Below are 16,518 nucleotides of genomic sequence, written 5' to 3'. Positions count from 1 at the left end.
AGCATAGGAGTCTTCTTTCAAAAACAAACAAACAAAAACAGCCTTACCAACCCTAAACCTTTGAACAATAGTGTACCTTTTATTAATTTGTCTGATGGTAACAGATCCTTAATACACAATCACACACATTGCATTGGACTGTGTGCAAGGACTGTTTCTTACTAAGTTAAAAACTCACTCATAAAATAACTTTGTGTACTCAAATGTGAAAAAGCTGTGAGGCATAATAATAAAAAGATATGTTGCAGGTTGAAATACACTAAAGAGTCCTCCATGAACTAACGAGTTTTTACCATTATTACCATTATGACCTTGCCTTGAATGGCAGTAGGCAACAAACCTCAAGTTGCTGCACAAGTTGTTTTTAAAAAGGTTGCATTTTTTTTGTAATTTAGTAAAAAAGCAAGATTTACACTTGACCAAATATAATGCGCTCACCGCAGAAGCTGTTAAGGTAAGAAAGATTACTTAAAACAGTAATGGTACTATTCCTAAAAGGTGACTTATTTATCTTCAGCAGATATATGCATATACTTTACAATTAAAAATAGTGATGACTCATCCTGTACTGTCCAGATGTTCTTTTCTTTCTTGAATGAATAAGCCCCCCTACTAATTCCATATTCAAGCGACTAGAAAGTAGGTTCATGGCCTTGGTGCAAATAATTTAAAAAAGGAACAAAAGTTTTGAAATGTTGAAACATCCAGTTTCAATGGGGAATATACACTCACCTAAAGGATTATTAGGAACACCGGTTCAATTTCTCATTAATGCAATTATCTAATCAACCAATCACATGGCAGTTGCTTCAATGCATTTAGGGGTGTGGTTCTGGTCAAGACAATCTCCTGAACTCCAAACTGAATGTCAGAATGGGAAAGAAAGGTGATTTAAGCAATTTTGAGCGTGGCATGGTTGTTGGTGCCAGACGGGCCGGTCTGAGTATTTCACAATCTGCTCAGTTACTGGGATCCAGTTTCAATGGGGAATATACACTCACCTAAAGGATTAGAGCCTTGCATTTCAGCCCGAGCCCGACGGGCCCCGACTTTTTTACGCCCCTAGGGCCGGGCTTCGGGCCAATTTTCATGTCATAGTTAAAATGCAGGCCGGGCCTCGGGCCTTTTTTGGGTTATCCTGCTTTTTATATTTTTAGACATTAATTAAAAAAAATATGAGAAGTTGACGTTGACGATAGAAAAACAAACATAGAAAGAAATTTCGTACTGTAACCTCATAACTTATGGCATTATTTTCCTGTCAAATGTCGAGAGCGCATTATTGTAGCGTGAAAGTAGGCTACATTAATATAATGCGCGTGCGCGAATCTCTCTGCTCGCACACGGAATATAATGTGCCGAGCGCGAATCTCTCTGCTCGCGCGCGGGAACTGGACGTGCCCTGCACTTAAAACGTGTTTTAAATACTGGCCATTATAGCCATCAGCTAATCTTAAAATTACACTGACATATGACTGACATGACAGTCTGTCTCACGCACGCACACAGAAGGTTTCCCGTCAGCGCGACCCACGATTCACCTCATGTGCAAATAATGGAGAATATTAAGAGAAAAATCGCGTGCTGAGAAAAATTCGTGATAGAAGAAAGGAGGACTGGGTTAAAACCTTCCACTGTGGATGCTTAGCTATTCTTTTTCTCCACGATGCTCTGTTAGAGACTGTTCTAACTTTTCGTTTGATTGGACTTTATTTTCGTTTAACTGTTGGAAACCTCTGATGTTTTTCGTTTGATTGGACTTTGTTTTCGTTTAACTGTTGGAAACCACTGGAAAAAAAGAATGGCCATGTTCTGTGGTGCATTTTTGAGGTAAGATAATCTGCAAGTTTGTTTTTAATTTATTTAATTTAATTTGTTTATAGGCTATTGCTTATTTCGTTTGCAAGCGCTGTTGCGAGCACCCTCTGCCTGCCTCAGTATTAAAAAAAAAAAAAAATTGACTCACTGTGGTTTAATAAATAAACATTTATTAAACTAACTGTCTGTGTGATATGCTTGAAGTTTTTTATATCTATTGATTTTATTGTAGACAAGTAAAGTATTATAGCATTGATTTGAGAGGCTCAATTGATCAAACACGCTGTCGGCTCGGTTTGCTTGGTCGTCATTTAAAAAAAAAATGCTCCAAACATTTGTCTAAATTAACCTAATAAAGAAATGAAAAGAAACATTAATTTACATAACTAACAAAGAAACATAACTAACAAAACTGAGCTATTTTAATGGCTGCAAATAGGGCAGGCTGCCGCTGTGTAATGAAAAAAAAAAAAAAAAAAAAAAAAACAGGCTCGGGTCGGACTCGGGCTGATAATTCTGATGAGCTGTCGGACACGGGTCGGGCTAGGGCCTGAGCGTCTCGGGCCAGGGCCGGGCTCGGGCCTAAATTTGAGGCCCGTGCAGGGCTCTATAAAGGATTATTAGGAACACCTGTTCAATTTCTCATTAATGCAATTATCTAATCAACCAATCACATGGCAGTTGCTTCAATGCATTTAGGGGTGTGGTTCTGGTCAAGACAATCTCCTGAACTCCAAACTGAATGTCAGAATGGGAAAGAAAGGTGATTTAAACAATTTTGAGCGTGGCATGGTTGTTGGTGCCAGACGGGCCGGTCTGAGTATTTCACAATCTGCTCAGTTACTGGGATTTTCACGCACAACCATTTCTAGGGTTTACAAAGAATGGTGTGAAAAGGGAAAAACATCCAGTATGCGGCAGTCCTGTGGGCGAAAATGCCTTGTTGATGCTAGAGGTCAGAGGAGAATGGGCCGACTGATTCAAGCTGATAGAAGAGCAACTTTGGCTGAAATAACCACTCGTTACAACCGAGGTATGCAGCAAAGCATTTGTGAAGCCACAACACGCACAACCTTGAGGCGGATGGGCTACAACAGCAGAAGACCCCACCGGGTACCACTCATCTCCGCTACAAATAGGAAAAAGAGGCTACAATTTGCACAAGCTCACCAAAATTGGACAGTTGAAGACTGGAAAAATGTTGCCTGGTCTGATGAGTCTCGATTTCTGTTGAGACATTCAGATGGTAGAGTCAGAACAGAATGAGAACATGGATCCATCATGCCTTGTTACCACTGTGCAGGCTGGTGGTGGTGGTGTAATGGTGTGGGGGATGTTTTCTTGGCACACTTTAGGCCCCTTAGTGCCAATTGAGCATCGTTTAAATGCCACGGCCTACCTGAGCATTGTTTCTGACCATGTCCATCCCTTTATGACCACCATGTACTACCCATCCTCTGATGGCTACTTCCAGCAGGATAATGCACCATGTCACAAAGCTCGAATCATTTCAAATTGGTTTCTTGAACATGACAATGAGTTCACTGTACTAAAATGGCCCCCACAGTCACCAGATCACGACCCAATAGAGCATCTTTGGGATGTGGTGGAACGGGAGCTTCGTGCCCTGGATGTGCATCCCACAAATCTCCATCAACTGCAAGATGCTATCCTATCAATATGGGCCAACATTTCTAAAGAATGCTTTCAGCACCTTGTTGAATCAATGCCATGTAGAATTAAGGCAGTTCTGAAGGCGAAAGGGGGTCAAACACAGTATTATGGTGTTCCTAATAATCCTTTAGGTGAGTGTGTATATATATATATAGCCTATATATATATATATATACACAGTGAGGAAAATAAGTATTTGAACACCCTGCTATTTTGCAAGTTCTCCCACTTGGAAATCATGGAGGGGTCTGAAATTGTCATCATGTCCACTGTGAGAGACATAATCTAAAAAAAAAAAACAGAAATCACAATGTATGATTTTTTAACTATTTATTTGTATGATACAGCTGCAAATATTTGGTACAGTAGCCTTTGTTTGCAATTACAGAGGTCAAACGTTTCCTGTAGTTTTTCACCAGGTTTGCACACACTGCAGGAGGGATTTTGGCCCACTCCTCCACACAGATCTTCTCTAGATCAGTCAAGTTTCTGGGCTGTCGCTGAGAAAAACAGAGTTTTAGCTCCCTCCAAAGATTCTCTATTGGGTTTAGGTCTGGAGACTGGCTAGGCCACGCCAGAACCTTGATATGCTTCTTACAGAGCCACTCCTTGGTTATCCTGGCTGTGTGCTTCGGGTCATTGTCATGTTGGAAGACCCAGCCTCGACCCATCTTCAGTGCTCTAACTGAGGGAAGGAGGTTGTTCCCCAAAATCTCGCAATACATGGCCCCGGTCATCCTCTACTTAATACAGTGCAGTCGCCCTGTCCCATGTGCATAAAAACACCCCCAAAGCATGATGCTACCAGCCCCATGCTTCACAGTAGGGATGGTGTTCTTGGGATGGTACTCATCATTCTTCTTCCTCCAAACACGTTTAGTGGAATTATGACCAAAAAGTTCTATTTTGGTCTCATCTGACCACATGACTTTCTCCCATGACTCCTCTGGATCATCCAAATGGTCATTGGCAAACTTAAGACGGGCCTTGACATGTGCTGGTTTAAGCAGGGGAACCTTCCGTGCCATGCATGATTTCAAACCATGACGTCTTAGTGTATTACCAACAGTAACCTTGGAAACGGTGGTCCCAGCTCTTTTCAGGTCATTGACCAGCTCCTCCCATGTAGTTCTGGGCTGATTTCTCACCTTTCTTAGGATCATTGAGACCCCATGAGGTGAGATCTTGCATGGAGCCCCAGTCCGAGGGAGATTGACAGTCATGTTTAGCTTCTTCCATTTTCTAATGATTGCTCCAACAGTGGACCTTTTTTCACCAAGCTGCTTGGCAATTTCCCCGTAGCCCTTTCCAGCCTTGTGGAGGTATACAATTTTGTCTCTAGTGTCTTTGGACAGCTCTTTGGTCTTGGCCATGTTAGTAGTTGGATTCTTACTGATTGTATGGGGTGGACAGGTGTCTTTATGCAGCTAACGACCTCAAACAGCTGCATCTAATTTAGGATAATAAATGGAGTGGAGGTGGATTTTTGGATTTCTGGATTTTTTTTTTTTTAGATTATGTCTCTCACAGTGGACATGCACCTACGATGACAATTTCAGACCCCTCCATGATTTCCAAGTGGGAGAACTTGCAAAATAGCAGGGTGTTCAAATACTTATTTTCCTCACTGTATATATATATATATATATATATATGTATTTATATTTGGGATAATGTAGAGCGAGGCAGTTGTTATAGCGAATACAACCCCGACAGGCTGATCGGGACCCCGACGCGAAGCGGCTACCCACCAAATGAATCAATAATTTGACACAAAATATTGATTTAAAAAGGAGTTTATTGATTTAAAAACGATTGTATTGTTTTCGCTAAAGAAAATAGTCCGTTCCGTCTCTACGGTTAGAATCCTGCGTCCATAGCAACGCTCTGTTTTTCATGGCAACGTTGTGTTATACTTCGCAGCGGTCTGTTATCAAGAAATACATATACATATAAGCACATATATACACATAGATACAAAATAATACATACATTACAATTTGATTCAATTACGCTTCAAAGTGTATCAATTTGATTATAAAACAATTCTTTTCATCTTTTCCTCCAATTCTTTTATTATTAATAATTACTATTAATAATCACATTATAATTATTTTGTTATTTATCTGTTATTAAAAATAAGAGCAATGTTGCAAATAACAAACAGTAACAAATACAATATTTGAAAGAAACAAACTGAATTAACAGTGCTATCTATTTAACAGAAGTATTTAAGTAATAATTAATACAGACATGTAATAAACATGTACAAATATTCACTGCATAGTCTTTAGTGTATTCATTACAAATAAACTGATTATTATTAAAGCTATTATTAAAGTTGTTTGATAAACAGTAATGACACGGACAGCAGGTTTATTTAGTAAGTCAAAGAAGTTGCTTTTCCAATCTGAGGATGATAAAACAAAAAATGAGGTCTCTGACGTACTAAACCATTATCTAAGAAAATGATTGTAGTTGAGAATTCAAGCGGTTTATAATTTGGACAATTTAATTACAACTCATGGAAGTCAAACAGTATTTTTCAGTTTTTTTAGACGGTTTTTAATCTTGTAATAACAATTATTGAACACAAAATTGTCAAGATACTTTAATTTAAATTCAGTAAGGGCAAATAAAAGAGAGTAAAATGTCAATCTCATTTTTAATGATGATAGGGCCAGGATGAATGTTCTCTGTGCTGTAGTGACATGCGGTCATTTGCCACACATCTAGAATATAAACACCAACATCCTGAAAAGCCCAGTGCAGAATTCTGTCCAACTGTAGAGAATACCAGTCACTGCCAAAAATATCCTATTATAAAGACAGAGAAACACAAAATTATCCATAATATCATCACAGAGTGCTTTAATTATTTGAACACTTGTTACTCTATAGACCTTTATCACAGTCCGCATATTGTCACATCCGTTTCCTATTAGTAGTGTAATTGATTTTCCACCTGCATTATTGTCAATGGATGGACGGTTGCTAATTTTGTCAAGATAATTAAAGTAGCAATTTGACAATTAACATCAATATTTCAAATGGTTTATTTTGCCTTAAACGATACCCTACCATGTGTACAATCTTCCATTAGAGATAAAATATTTAAGAAATATAGAGATATAAGCTATTGCTGGAGGAATAATAGAAATCCAATACTATCCCATCATTGAAAACAAACCTTGAGAATAAGACTTGTTTAAGATAACAAAACCAGTTACTTTTGAATATTTCACTCTGGGCTGGAAATGTTGCTTTATTTGAACTTAAATTTGATCCAGTACTTAATTATTGTATTAGAAAGTAGAGTGCAAGAAAGCAATGCAATTAATGTTTTATGGGATGTACAGTATAACATTGTCTAATTCTAATGGTCTTTAATGTGATATGTTGTTAGTATTCTATACTTGCATTTATTTAAAATAAAAAAAGGTAATCAGACTCTGAAGTATTGCACATAGACATACAGTGGACTTGTGCGCTCCTCTTTAAATCATGAAATATGTGCTGGAATAACATGAGACCATTTTTCTTTTCTTAATGATAGTAAACTGAAGTTGATTTGTTGATCTGTGATTAACTGTACATAAATAAATCACAACAATCCTGTGCCACAGGTACTACCATTGATCCAAGCTACAGCAGAAGTGATTTTACGCTACTATTTGAGGTGTCTGCTTTTGAAGTGTGATGAAGGCCTATAACGTTACCTTATAGCCAGTGTTGACAGTCTTGATTATAACAGTTGTATTAGGTGCCCTCTGTAACAATGCTAGAATAGCTTTGCGAATCCTCAACACTCTATGGGTGAAGAAATCCAGAGGGTATGTGGTGAAATGGGGTCCCAGATTGAACATAATGACTGTGTGGGGTCCTCCAGCTAGGTCATCTATCTCATTACTGATGTAGTGCAGATCAGCAAATGCTGTTTTCCGAGTGCGCAAAGGAACGCCGTGAGCCCTCCAGTGTAAGTCAATGTTGTTATCCACATCCACTGCTATGAGCGGCCCTGACTGATATTGGACATGCAGGTTCATCTGCTTCACGGCTGAAAAACAGACCCACAATTAATGCATCTATGCACTGTATAAATAATTATAATTAACAAATAGGCAACTATTTATCTCACTTGGTATTGCTTTCACAAAGAACTCAAACCACTGTCTCATAGTAGAGTCTCCCATCATGTAGATGTGTTTGTCTTTCAGGCACTCTGTTGTCGTTTGGGTTGTAAAATGGCGGGTGCTACAGACGAATGACGTCCACACATCATTCAAGTAAAAGCCAGCTGGAACTGGAGTGTGTAAACCAGGGTGACATTTCTCTGTAACTTCTGCAGGACGAGTAAATGTAAGTTCTGTGTCAAAGGTATAAGTTTTCAAAAATTTGCCTGAACAGAAGATTTTATTTGACTTGCATTGTCTAAATGTCAAAAAATGTATTATGTGCAACACCATTCCCAACATATCTGCCTCCTTGTACTGTATTATTCTGCTGGGTTAAACCATTGACCAACATACCAATAGTTTCATTTCCCTCTGAATGAAAAATGTTGATGATCCTTTTATCTCCATTGATACCTTTGTTAGTTTGCTTCCTGCCAAAGAGAACATGTCTGTCATTCTGCCTTCCATCAATGCATCAAATATATCAAACAAACAGTCAATCAAGTGTTCTTTAATCTCACATAAGCATTTTCTCCTTATTAGTCAGGCGGTTTCTATAACCACCCATAGAGTGGTACACAAGGGCACTGCATGGCAGCGATTTGGGTCTCTGACAGTGCCAAGTTTCTCCGGTACGGGGATCGTTGTATTCACAGCAGCAGTCTTCTGTTCCCATATGCTCTAGTCCATTGTTGTCCCACTTTACATTACACATCACATGTTCACTCAGCCTGGTCTTATTTGGTCCTGGTCCCTCAAAATATCCATTAAAGAAAACTCTGTCAGAGTCAGTGTCTCTGTGATGCTTCAGGACCTGCACAGCTTCACTGGAGTGAATTAGACGCACAGCCACCTGTGCCTTGCCGACCCACGGCAAGAGGAATCGTACAGAGTAGGAGCCATTGAGCAGGTCCACCACCTCCCCAAAAACACTGGCCTGTGACAGAAGTACATTCTCAGAACAACTCTCTCTGACCCAGGGAGATAAATAAATCAGGCAATTAACTTTAGTTAATCTAATGTGTACAATAACTGACCTTAGTTTTAGACCAGAATAGCTTGGCTTGAAAAAAGTCGCCTCCATAACGCTTGGATTTGTTGTCAAAATCCTTTGCGTGCACCGTAACATAAAGCTCCTCACCAATTTGATAGCTCTCTTTCAGGTTCTGAATGATGAATTTGGTGTGGTCTGGACTAGTACTCATGGACACATTTGTGATTGCTCTGTCAGGCCCGGCCCAGTACACATCTTGCTGTAACCTGGAGTAGTCATCTAAATTGATTCCTTTTTCAGAGTAAAATGAGCTTGACTCTTCTGAACTGAGTACTGAAGGAGAAGTGGAGTTTGTATATATTCCTGCAAAGTGCAGAGACAAAAAGCTGGGTGGAGGGTGTTTGTTCCTTTCATTACCTGTATAAGACCATATAACCTGCAAATACAAAGATTGTTATTAATCAAAAGTTTTGTCTATGTAGGAATCATGCTTGTAGATTATTAAATTAAAAATGTCTAGGGATATGTATATACAGTATCCCGGTTCCCTGAGAAGGAAATGAGACAGTGCGTCATAACTTTGACGCTATGGGAACGCCATCAGGTGCGACCTGTGTCTGAAATATGCGTGGAACATGGCAATTGATTGCCAGACAGCACACTTTCAGCACATTGATATCTGTTAACACGAGTGGATCTGACTGCAGTAGATGTGAAAGATATGTATAAAAATGATGTTATTTAAGCCAGCGCAAATACCTGTTTACATCCTGTTTTTCGGTTGAAGTCCAAAGTAGTCGATTGCCGAGTTCACGCGAGTGATCATAGGTAACTAAACCTATGCGCGTGAACTCGGCAATCGACTACTTTGGACTTCAACCGAAAAACAGGATGTAAACAAAGGTATTTGCGCTGGCTTAAATAACATAATTTTTATACATATCTTTCACATCTACTGCAGTCAGATCCACTCGTGTTCACTCAGAAGGAATCACTCACATTTTCTGTGCACTTGTAATGACACATCAAGGATGTTAAGAGCCTAAAAGCAGGTTTAGTACTTACCCCATTGAAGTCAACAGGGTGCAAATTTTAAAAATAGAATAACTCGGTGTAGGCAACACCGATTTGTGTCGTTGTTCTCTGTATTGACAGCACTCCAAATGTACAAAAAAATGAGCTCAATGTTAAAATTGACCGGAGTTCTCCTTTAACACGACCCATTCAATGTTTATGATTAATATTTATTATTAAATAGCGTTAATAATAATAATAAGACTGAACTAATTTATTTTAAGTAAACCAACAATGTAAAATTGCAAGATATATGCCATGTGGCACTGATACAATTTTAACAATCAACAACCACAAATATTTTTGCCCCAAACCAATAATATTTTTCGTATGGATAAACGTATAAAACATTTTTTGTTTACAGTGGTTTCTGGCTATAGCAAATCACCACAGGTTCACTGATAATACAACAATCCAAACAGTGTCTATGGGGATTTGGCCTTTTTTTCTTGTTTTGTTTTTGTTTTTAATAATTGTTTGCTGATCACTGACCAAATTCATTAAGGCATAAATTAAATTTATACATTATTTATATATTAGACTATTTTTTTTATATTATGTCCATGAAGGAAAAACAAATGCCAAGAAGTATTCAGAAATAACTTACATTGTTGTTCCCGAGTTTCAAGCTCCATTTTATTTTTTGAAGGCATTATCTTGAAGATATGTATTTGTAAAAGTAATAGTCCAAAGGCGATTTCCTTGAATGGTTAGTGTGTGTGTGTTGACTAGAGCAGTGTTTCCCAACCCTGCTCCTGAAGGACCCCCAACACTGCAAGTGTTAACACTTTAGAATACTGTTCCTTCATTAATGAATAATTACACAGGAACAAACTAGTAACGAATTATTAACATTCTAGTAACTACTATTAACTAACAAGAAACTCTGATTAACAAATTAGTAAGTAATAGCGCTCAGATGAATGTAGTAGTTCACTATTAGCTAATCAATAACTACTATTTTTTTCATACCTCCCAGAGAACTACTATCTACAGGTTCATAATGAATGAATAATGCATAATTTATAATAAAAGGTAATGGTAACCCACTAGTAATGACTCAAGTATTACTACATCATTCTAAAGGAACTACTAATTATTTGGATCAGTATTCTAAATTGAAAAACATGATAACTACCTAATATTGACTGAAGTCATTGTAAGCTTTTGAGATTTTTGTAAGATTTTGAATAGTAATTCCTTCAAATGGATTTGGTAACACTTTAGTCATTACTAGTGTGTTCCCATGATCTTCACTTTAGAATACTGATCCAAATAATTAGTAGTTCCTTTAGAAAGATGTAGTAACACTTGATTCATTACAATCCAAAACCTTACAAAAGCCTTTAAAGCTTACAATGACTTCAGTCAATATTAGGTAGTTATCATGTTTTTCACTTTAGAATACTGATCCAAATTATTAGTAATTCCTTTAGAATGATGTAGTAACTCTTGATTCATTACTAATGGGCTACGATTACCTTATATTAAACATTGTGCATTATAAATATTTATTAACCTGTATATAGTAGTTCTTATAGTCTTCAGTGAGGTATGAAAAATAGTAGTTATTGATTAGCTAATAGTGAACTACCACATCTGACTGAGCGCTATTACTTACTAATTCGTTAATCAGAGTTTCTTGTTAGTAAATAGTACATGAAGGAAAAGTAAAACATTATGTAAATTTAATGACATAATGAAGGAACAGTATTCTAAAGTGTTACCCTGCAAGTTTTATTTGTCTCCCTAATCAAACACACCTGATTCAACTCATTCAGCTCATTAGAAGAAACTCTAGGACCTGAAATGGGTGTAGAAACACTAGACTAGAGGGTATGAACAGTATAATGAACAGACCGGACACTGTCGGGTCTAGTATATATATATATGTCACTGATTCTTGAGAGTCGGGACAAAACATGTCCCACATAGAAAAGTCTAATTTATAGCAAAAATTAAGAAATTCATCATGATTGACATACTTACAAAGTTAAATCTAAAGGAATTGTATATACCTATCTGATTTTTAGAATAAACTTTTTTTATCTTTTTTGGGTAAAATTTGTTTAAATGTTTGGTCTGTGGTTTAGAAGGTCCATGTTATTGCACTTGTCCTCAGCAAGAGGTCACAATATTAACCATCCCAAAAAACTGTAAAAAAGCTCTATAATTGTGAAAACATAAATATCAAATAAAAAATATATAAATATAAAAAACAATGCATGAAGTGAACATCAAACAATATTTTCCATAAAAATCTGCCTATTAAAGTTGTGTCCTCAGTTTCTGTCAACTCCGTCAGATTTTTTCATAAAGCTCTTTAAATCAGGAAATAGCATGGTCAGCTATATCCCCGAGGACCCCTTTTCATCTCCCTGCCTGTGGTGAATGCAGCACTACCACACATGCTCTGGTATGTTTGACATTTTTTTATATATATTTTAGACAAACAATGTCAATATTCCTATGGTCACAGCTGCACCATGTCAATACCATCTTTCTGTTAAGGTACTTTTTTTTAAACCATAGTGGATTGAATTTAAGCATTTTAGTGAGGTTTAGCTAGCAACTGAGGAAAAACTACATAGCTGCAGTGTACAATACATGTTTTGGCGGGAAAATACATACCCTTACGTCAACTCCGTCAGACGTCAACTCCGTCAGGTTCTGTGGTCTGCTTATTATTGTGTAACGTGTAACTTTGCCAGCACTTTAATATATATATATATATTTATATATGTAGAGACAGAGATAGAGAAATGAGAAGCCAGTGTAGGACTGGGCGATTGCCCAAATAAAATGATCACGAAGATTTTTTTATATCAGTCGATATCGATAATTATCACGATAAATGTCAAATCTTTATTTCTTTCAAGTTTAAAGGCAGATTTTTGCTCCTAAGTGAAAGTTGTAGATAACAGAGCGTTAATTGTGGTTTTAAACTACTCTTTATTATCAGAACATATCATGACAAACAGGTGAACATTTCACAAATCTGAGGTAAAACATTCAAACATTTGTCATTTTTCCTTACCAAAATAAAAATCTTGATAGAAAAATGAATTTCTTAGTTTCTGCATAATGGGGGATATAGTTTCATGTTTTGAAACAGGTTCGTTTTGCCTGACTTTGATGGCACGTATCTTCAGCACAGTTTTCAGTGCAGGCTGCAATATTAATATTGCATGTTTTGTCTCAACTAATATTTGACAGTTGACAATATTAGCTTGAGTTAGAATGCAGATTTACTAATGTAAATGTATGTTCATTAACAAAAACAGTAACATCTGTTAATTTTTTTTAACAACCGCATTTTTATTTGGTACAGTAAATGTAATATATATAGGGGAGGTAGATGAAAACATAGGGGGAGGAGGGCCCCTGGTTTCCGTTATTGTTTTTTTTTTTATAGTTGGAAACGGTGTAATTTATAATAGTTGGAAACGGTGTATGTGCAATATGTTTATTATAGTTTGCTTTACCGTAAGTTCAATACTCTAATAACAAGGAGTAGTTTTAGTAGTAGTGTTTAAAGAGCACATCTGTTCAATAATCAGCAATGCACACATATTTTTTGTCAACACCGTCAGTTTTTTGTATAGAGATGATATGAGTTTATATGAGTTTGAAGTGCCACCGTAAGGGCCATTTTGGGTGTTGTCACCAATGAAGTGGGTCACATAATGCTCGGTGTAGTTCTACGGCTTTCCAGGTTGTGTTTAGCCTGTCCTTGTAGTCTAGCCTGACTACGTCAGACTTCTTACTTCCGCTCAATTTCATTTCGCTTCTGTACTCAGTCTGAGACAGCGTAATAGCTTTCCGTTTTCCTTCGGCCTGAAAACAGCCGGCCAATCAACAAACAGAGGGCAGGCTGAGAGCCGTGACGTTGACACTGATTGTACCGTGGATGCGTAGATTTACTTCACATAATCTGCAAAAGTCGTTCACAGCCATGTTCACTCCGGTATTTCGCTCGATGGTTTTGTTTTCACATCATACATGTGTTTACAGTGGAAGTTAGATGCGGCTGAGCATGCGCATAACACACGCCATAACCAAACGTTATGTGATTGGCTTACGGGTAACCAATGATTTTAAACTTCAGACAAGCACCCCACGCGAGAAAGAAAACGCTTTTCAATTATGCCATGCCAGACTCTGTCTACGAAGCAAAGCGAAGTAGCAGAGTTTGGTATTACCAGGCTACTTGTAGTCCCCTCTGTTAATAAAACTGCATATTTAGATTTTTTTGTCTGAGCTTAACCACTTAACTAGCTCTCTCTCAAGTTCCCACACTGATGGTGTTCTAGATGATATTTTTCAGAAGCACAACCTTCAGGTTGACAGAGATGTCATAGAGGAAATAACCACTGCTTTATGCACAGGGAATCCTATAAATAAAGTCATAGCTAAGGGTGGGACTTTGAGTTCTGCATATCAATGTAAGCAGTATTATAAGGCAAACTTTAATGTAATAGAACCAGTTGAATATATTTTGGATGCTAAAGAGAACAAAACCTTTCAGTATGTCCCCATTCTTGAATCACTACAAGTGTTTTTGAATAGGAAAGTTATCTTGGACAAGATAGTTTGTAATCACGAAACCGAAGCGGAGACTTCAGGTGAAATTGTGTACAGGTCTTTCAGGGACGGTCTGCATTTTAAGCAAAACACTTTTTTGTCAGGGGAGGAGTTAAGACTATCTGTAAGTTTGTAAGTTGATGACTTCGAGGTCTGCAACCCTCTAGGCACCTCCCGTAAAACACACAAACTTTGTGCTGTGTATTGGGTGCTGAGTAACCTTCCTCCTGGGTGTAATTCGTCTTTGACCTCCATCTACTTAGCACTGTTGTGCAAAACAGACGATGTGAAGTGCTATGGCTATGACAAGGTTTTAGAACCACTTGTTAGAGATCTCAGGTCTTTGGAAGTTAATGGAATATTTGTTCCACAACTGGGCAGATTGCTTAAAGGTACAGTTCAGTCAGTTGCTGCAGACAATTTAGGAGCTCACGGAATAGGCTTTGTTGAAAGTTTTACAGGCCCCTATTTTTGCCGTTTTTGTACTGCATCAGCCTCAGAAATTGCACTGAATGAGGTGAGATCAGAAACTTTTATCCTCAGAACAAAAGAAACACACGGGACTCATGTCAAAGCAGCCTTAGATAGTGGCAGTAACTGTTTTGGAGTTAAACGAGCATGTCCTTTCTCATTTTCATGTTGTCAGTGGCTACCCTCCTGACATTGCCCATGACCTCTTTGAAGGCATTGTGCCTGTTGAAATAGCAAGTTGTCTCAAAATACTAATATCAAAGAAGTATATCAGCTTGGATTATATCAACAATTCCATTCTTCACTTTCCATACAAGTGGACAGACAAAACAAATAAGCCTCATGTTTTGCCGCAAAATCTGTCAAGCAGGAAAACCATAGGCGGCAATGCCCATGAAAACTGGAACATGCTAAGATTGCTCCCCTTTCTAATTGGGCCCCAAATTCCTGAGCATGATCCTGCATGGCAAGTCTTGTTGGATCTAAAACAGATTGTGGAGCTTGTGGTTGCCCCAGTCCACAACGATGAGTCTATTGCATTCCTTGAAAGCAAAGTTTCTGACCATAGACAAAGGCATCAAGAGGTGTTTCCACAGAATAGACTGCTGCCCAAACACCATTATCTAGAACATTATCCCAAACTAATAAAGTTGTTTGGGCCTCTTGTGGGTCTTTGGACCATGAGGTTTGAGGCAAAGCACAGTTTCTTTAAAAGGGTAATTAAATGCACGAGTTGCTTTAAAAATGTCCCCCTCTCTCTGGCTGTGAAACATCCGTATATGATTGGGTATCACTTGTCGTCTCCAAGTATTGATAAACCAATTCTGGATGTGTCAAATGCATCTCTTGTTCCGTTAGGGTTTTTGAAGGAAGAGTTGGCTCAATCTTTCAAACAAAGATATCCTGATCTATCTGAAATACACCTTTCAAAATTTTTGGAGCAAGGGAATAAACTACAGGGCAGGTATGGTAGTTGCCCATGGGTCTGAAGGTGGACTGCCTGAGTTTGGGGAAATCCATCAAATATGCATTTTGAATCCAAGATTGTTTTTTGTTTTGAAACTGCTGTGTGGATGGTATAGAGAGCACTATGGAGCCTATGAGCTGACTCCATCTCCAGCACAAGAACTTGCTCTTGCTGAGGTCTGTGAACTGGTTGATGAGTATCCCTTGGCTGCCTATCTGGTTGGGTGTGCGCGGATGGTGACCTTGAAGAGATCCATCTGCGTTTAAAGTAAGGTAATAAGTTGGACACGATGGTTGGATACATAACATAACATGAACATGAGGGCACACTTAATTTGTCTATGTCAAGGTTATTATCGTTAATGAAAACTAACCAAATAATGATAACTAGGTGTGTGAAAAAAATTATAGTTAACTGAAATCAAAATGAGTCCTTACAAAAAAATGATAGGCTAATTGTAACTGCTTGCAAGACTAACAAAAATAAACTAAAATTATAAAGTAATGTCTTTAGTTTTCGTCTTTGCCAATTTAATTTATAGGGCCTACATAAGACTAATATTTCGGGTGGAAATGAAATCTCTTCAAATTTCTTAGCTGTGCTCGTTTTAGTCCATGCCCCTCACCTGGCATCTTGGTGGCGAAAGTCGGGAGAGTCCCATAATACATAGAAAGATTACTAACAAGAAAACTAACAAAATTGAACTAAAACCAAGCATTTAAAAAAATAAAAAAAAAACCTCACTTTAAAACAAATTAAAA

At 37.8% G+C, this 16,518-nt stretch overlaps 2 protein-coding genes across 8 annotated transcripts in view; one reads left to right on the top strand and one right to left on the bottom strand.

Moving 5' to 3' along the window:
• Positions 1–5,987: 5,987 nt before the first annotated feature.
• The window catches only part of LOC307166685 (NXPE family member 3-like), a 54,632-nt gene continuing 44,101 nt past the window's right edge, over positions 5,988–16,518 (bottom strand). Inside the window, exons 2-7 of the mRNA XM_079885194.1 lie at positions 8,705–9,097; positions 8,189–8,604; positions 8,022–8,098; positions 7,631–7,834; positions 7,212–7,549; positions 5,988–6,309 (exon numbers count right to left, since the gene is read on the bottom strand). Coding sequence (XP_079741320.1) covers positions 6,115–6,309; positions 7,212–7,549; positions 7,631–7,834; positions 8,022–8,098; positions 8,189–8,604; positions 8,705–9,097 — 1,623 coding nt within the window. The 3' untranslated portion in view covers positions 5,988–6,114. The remainder of the gene's footprint in view (positions 6,310–7,211; positions 7,550–7,630; positions 7,835–8,021; positions 8,099–8,188; positions 8,605–8,704; positions 9,098–16,518) is intronic.
• Positions 7,801–16,518, top strand: part of LOC307166688 (uncharacterized protein) — a 40,524-nt gene continuing 31,806 nt past the window's right edge. For 3 of the 7 annotated variants that reach the window (XR_013822675.1, XR_013822676.1, XM_079885198.1), the window contains exon 1: positions 15,873–16,029. The gene's annotated coding sequence lies outside the window, so the exon portion shown is untranslated. Of the gene's footprint in view, positions 7,852–15,872; positions 16,030–16,518 lie in introns of those variants that run through there. The other 4 variants (XR_013822674.1, XR_013822677.1, XR_013822673.1 and 1 more) reach the window with 3 other exon arrangements.

This window comes from Squalius cephalus, assembly GCF_949319135.1.
Source record: "Squalius cephalus genome assembly, chromosome: 11".
NCBI lineage: Eukaryota > Metazoa > Chordata > Actinopteri > Cypriniformes > Leuciscidae > Squalius > Squalius cephalus.
This window is presented reverse-complemented; position numbering and strand designations above follow the sequence as displayed.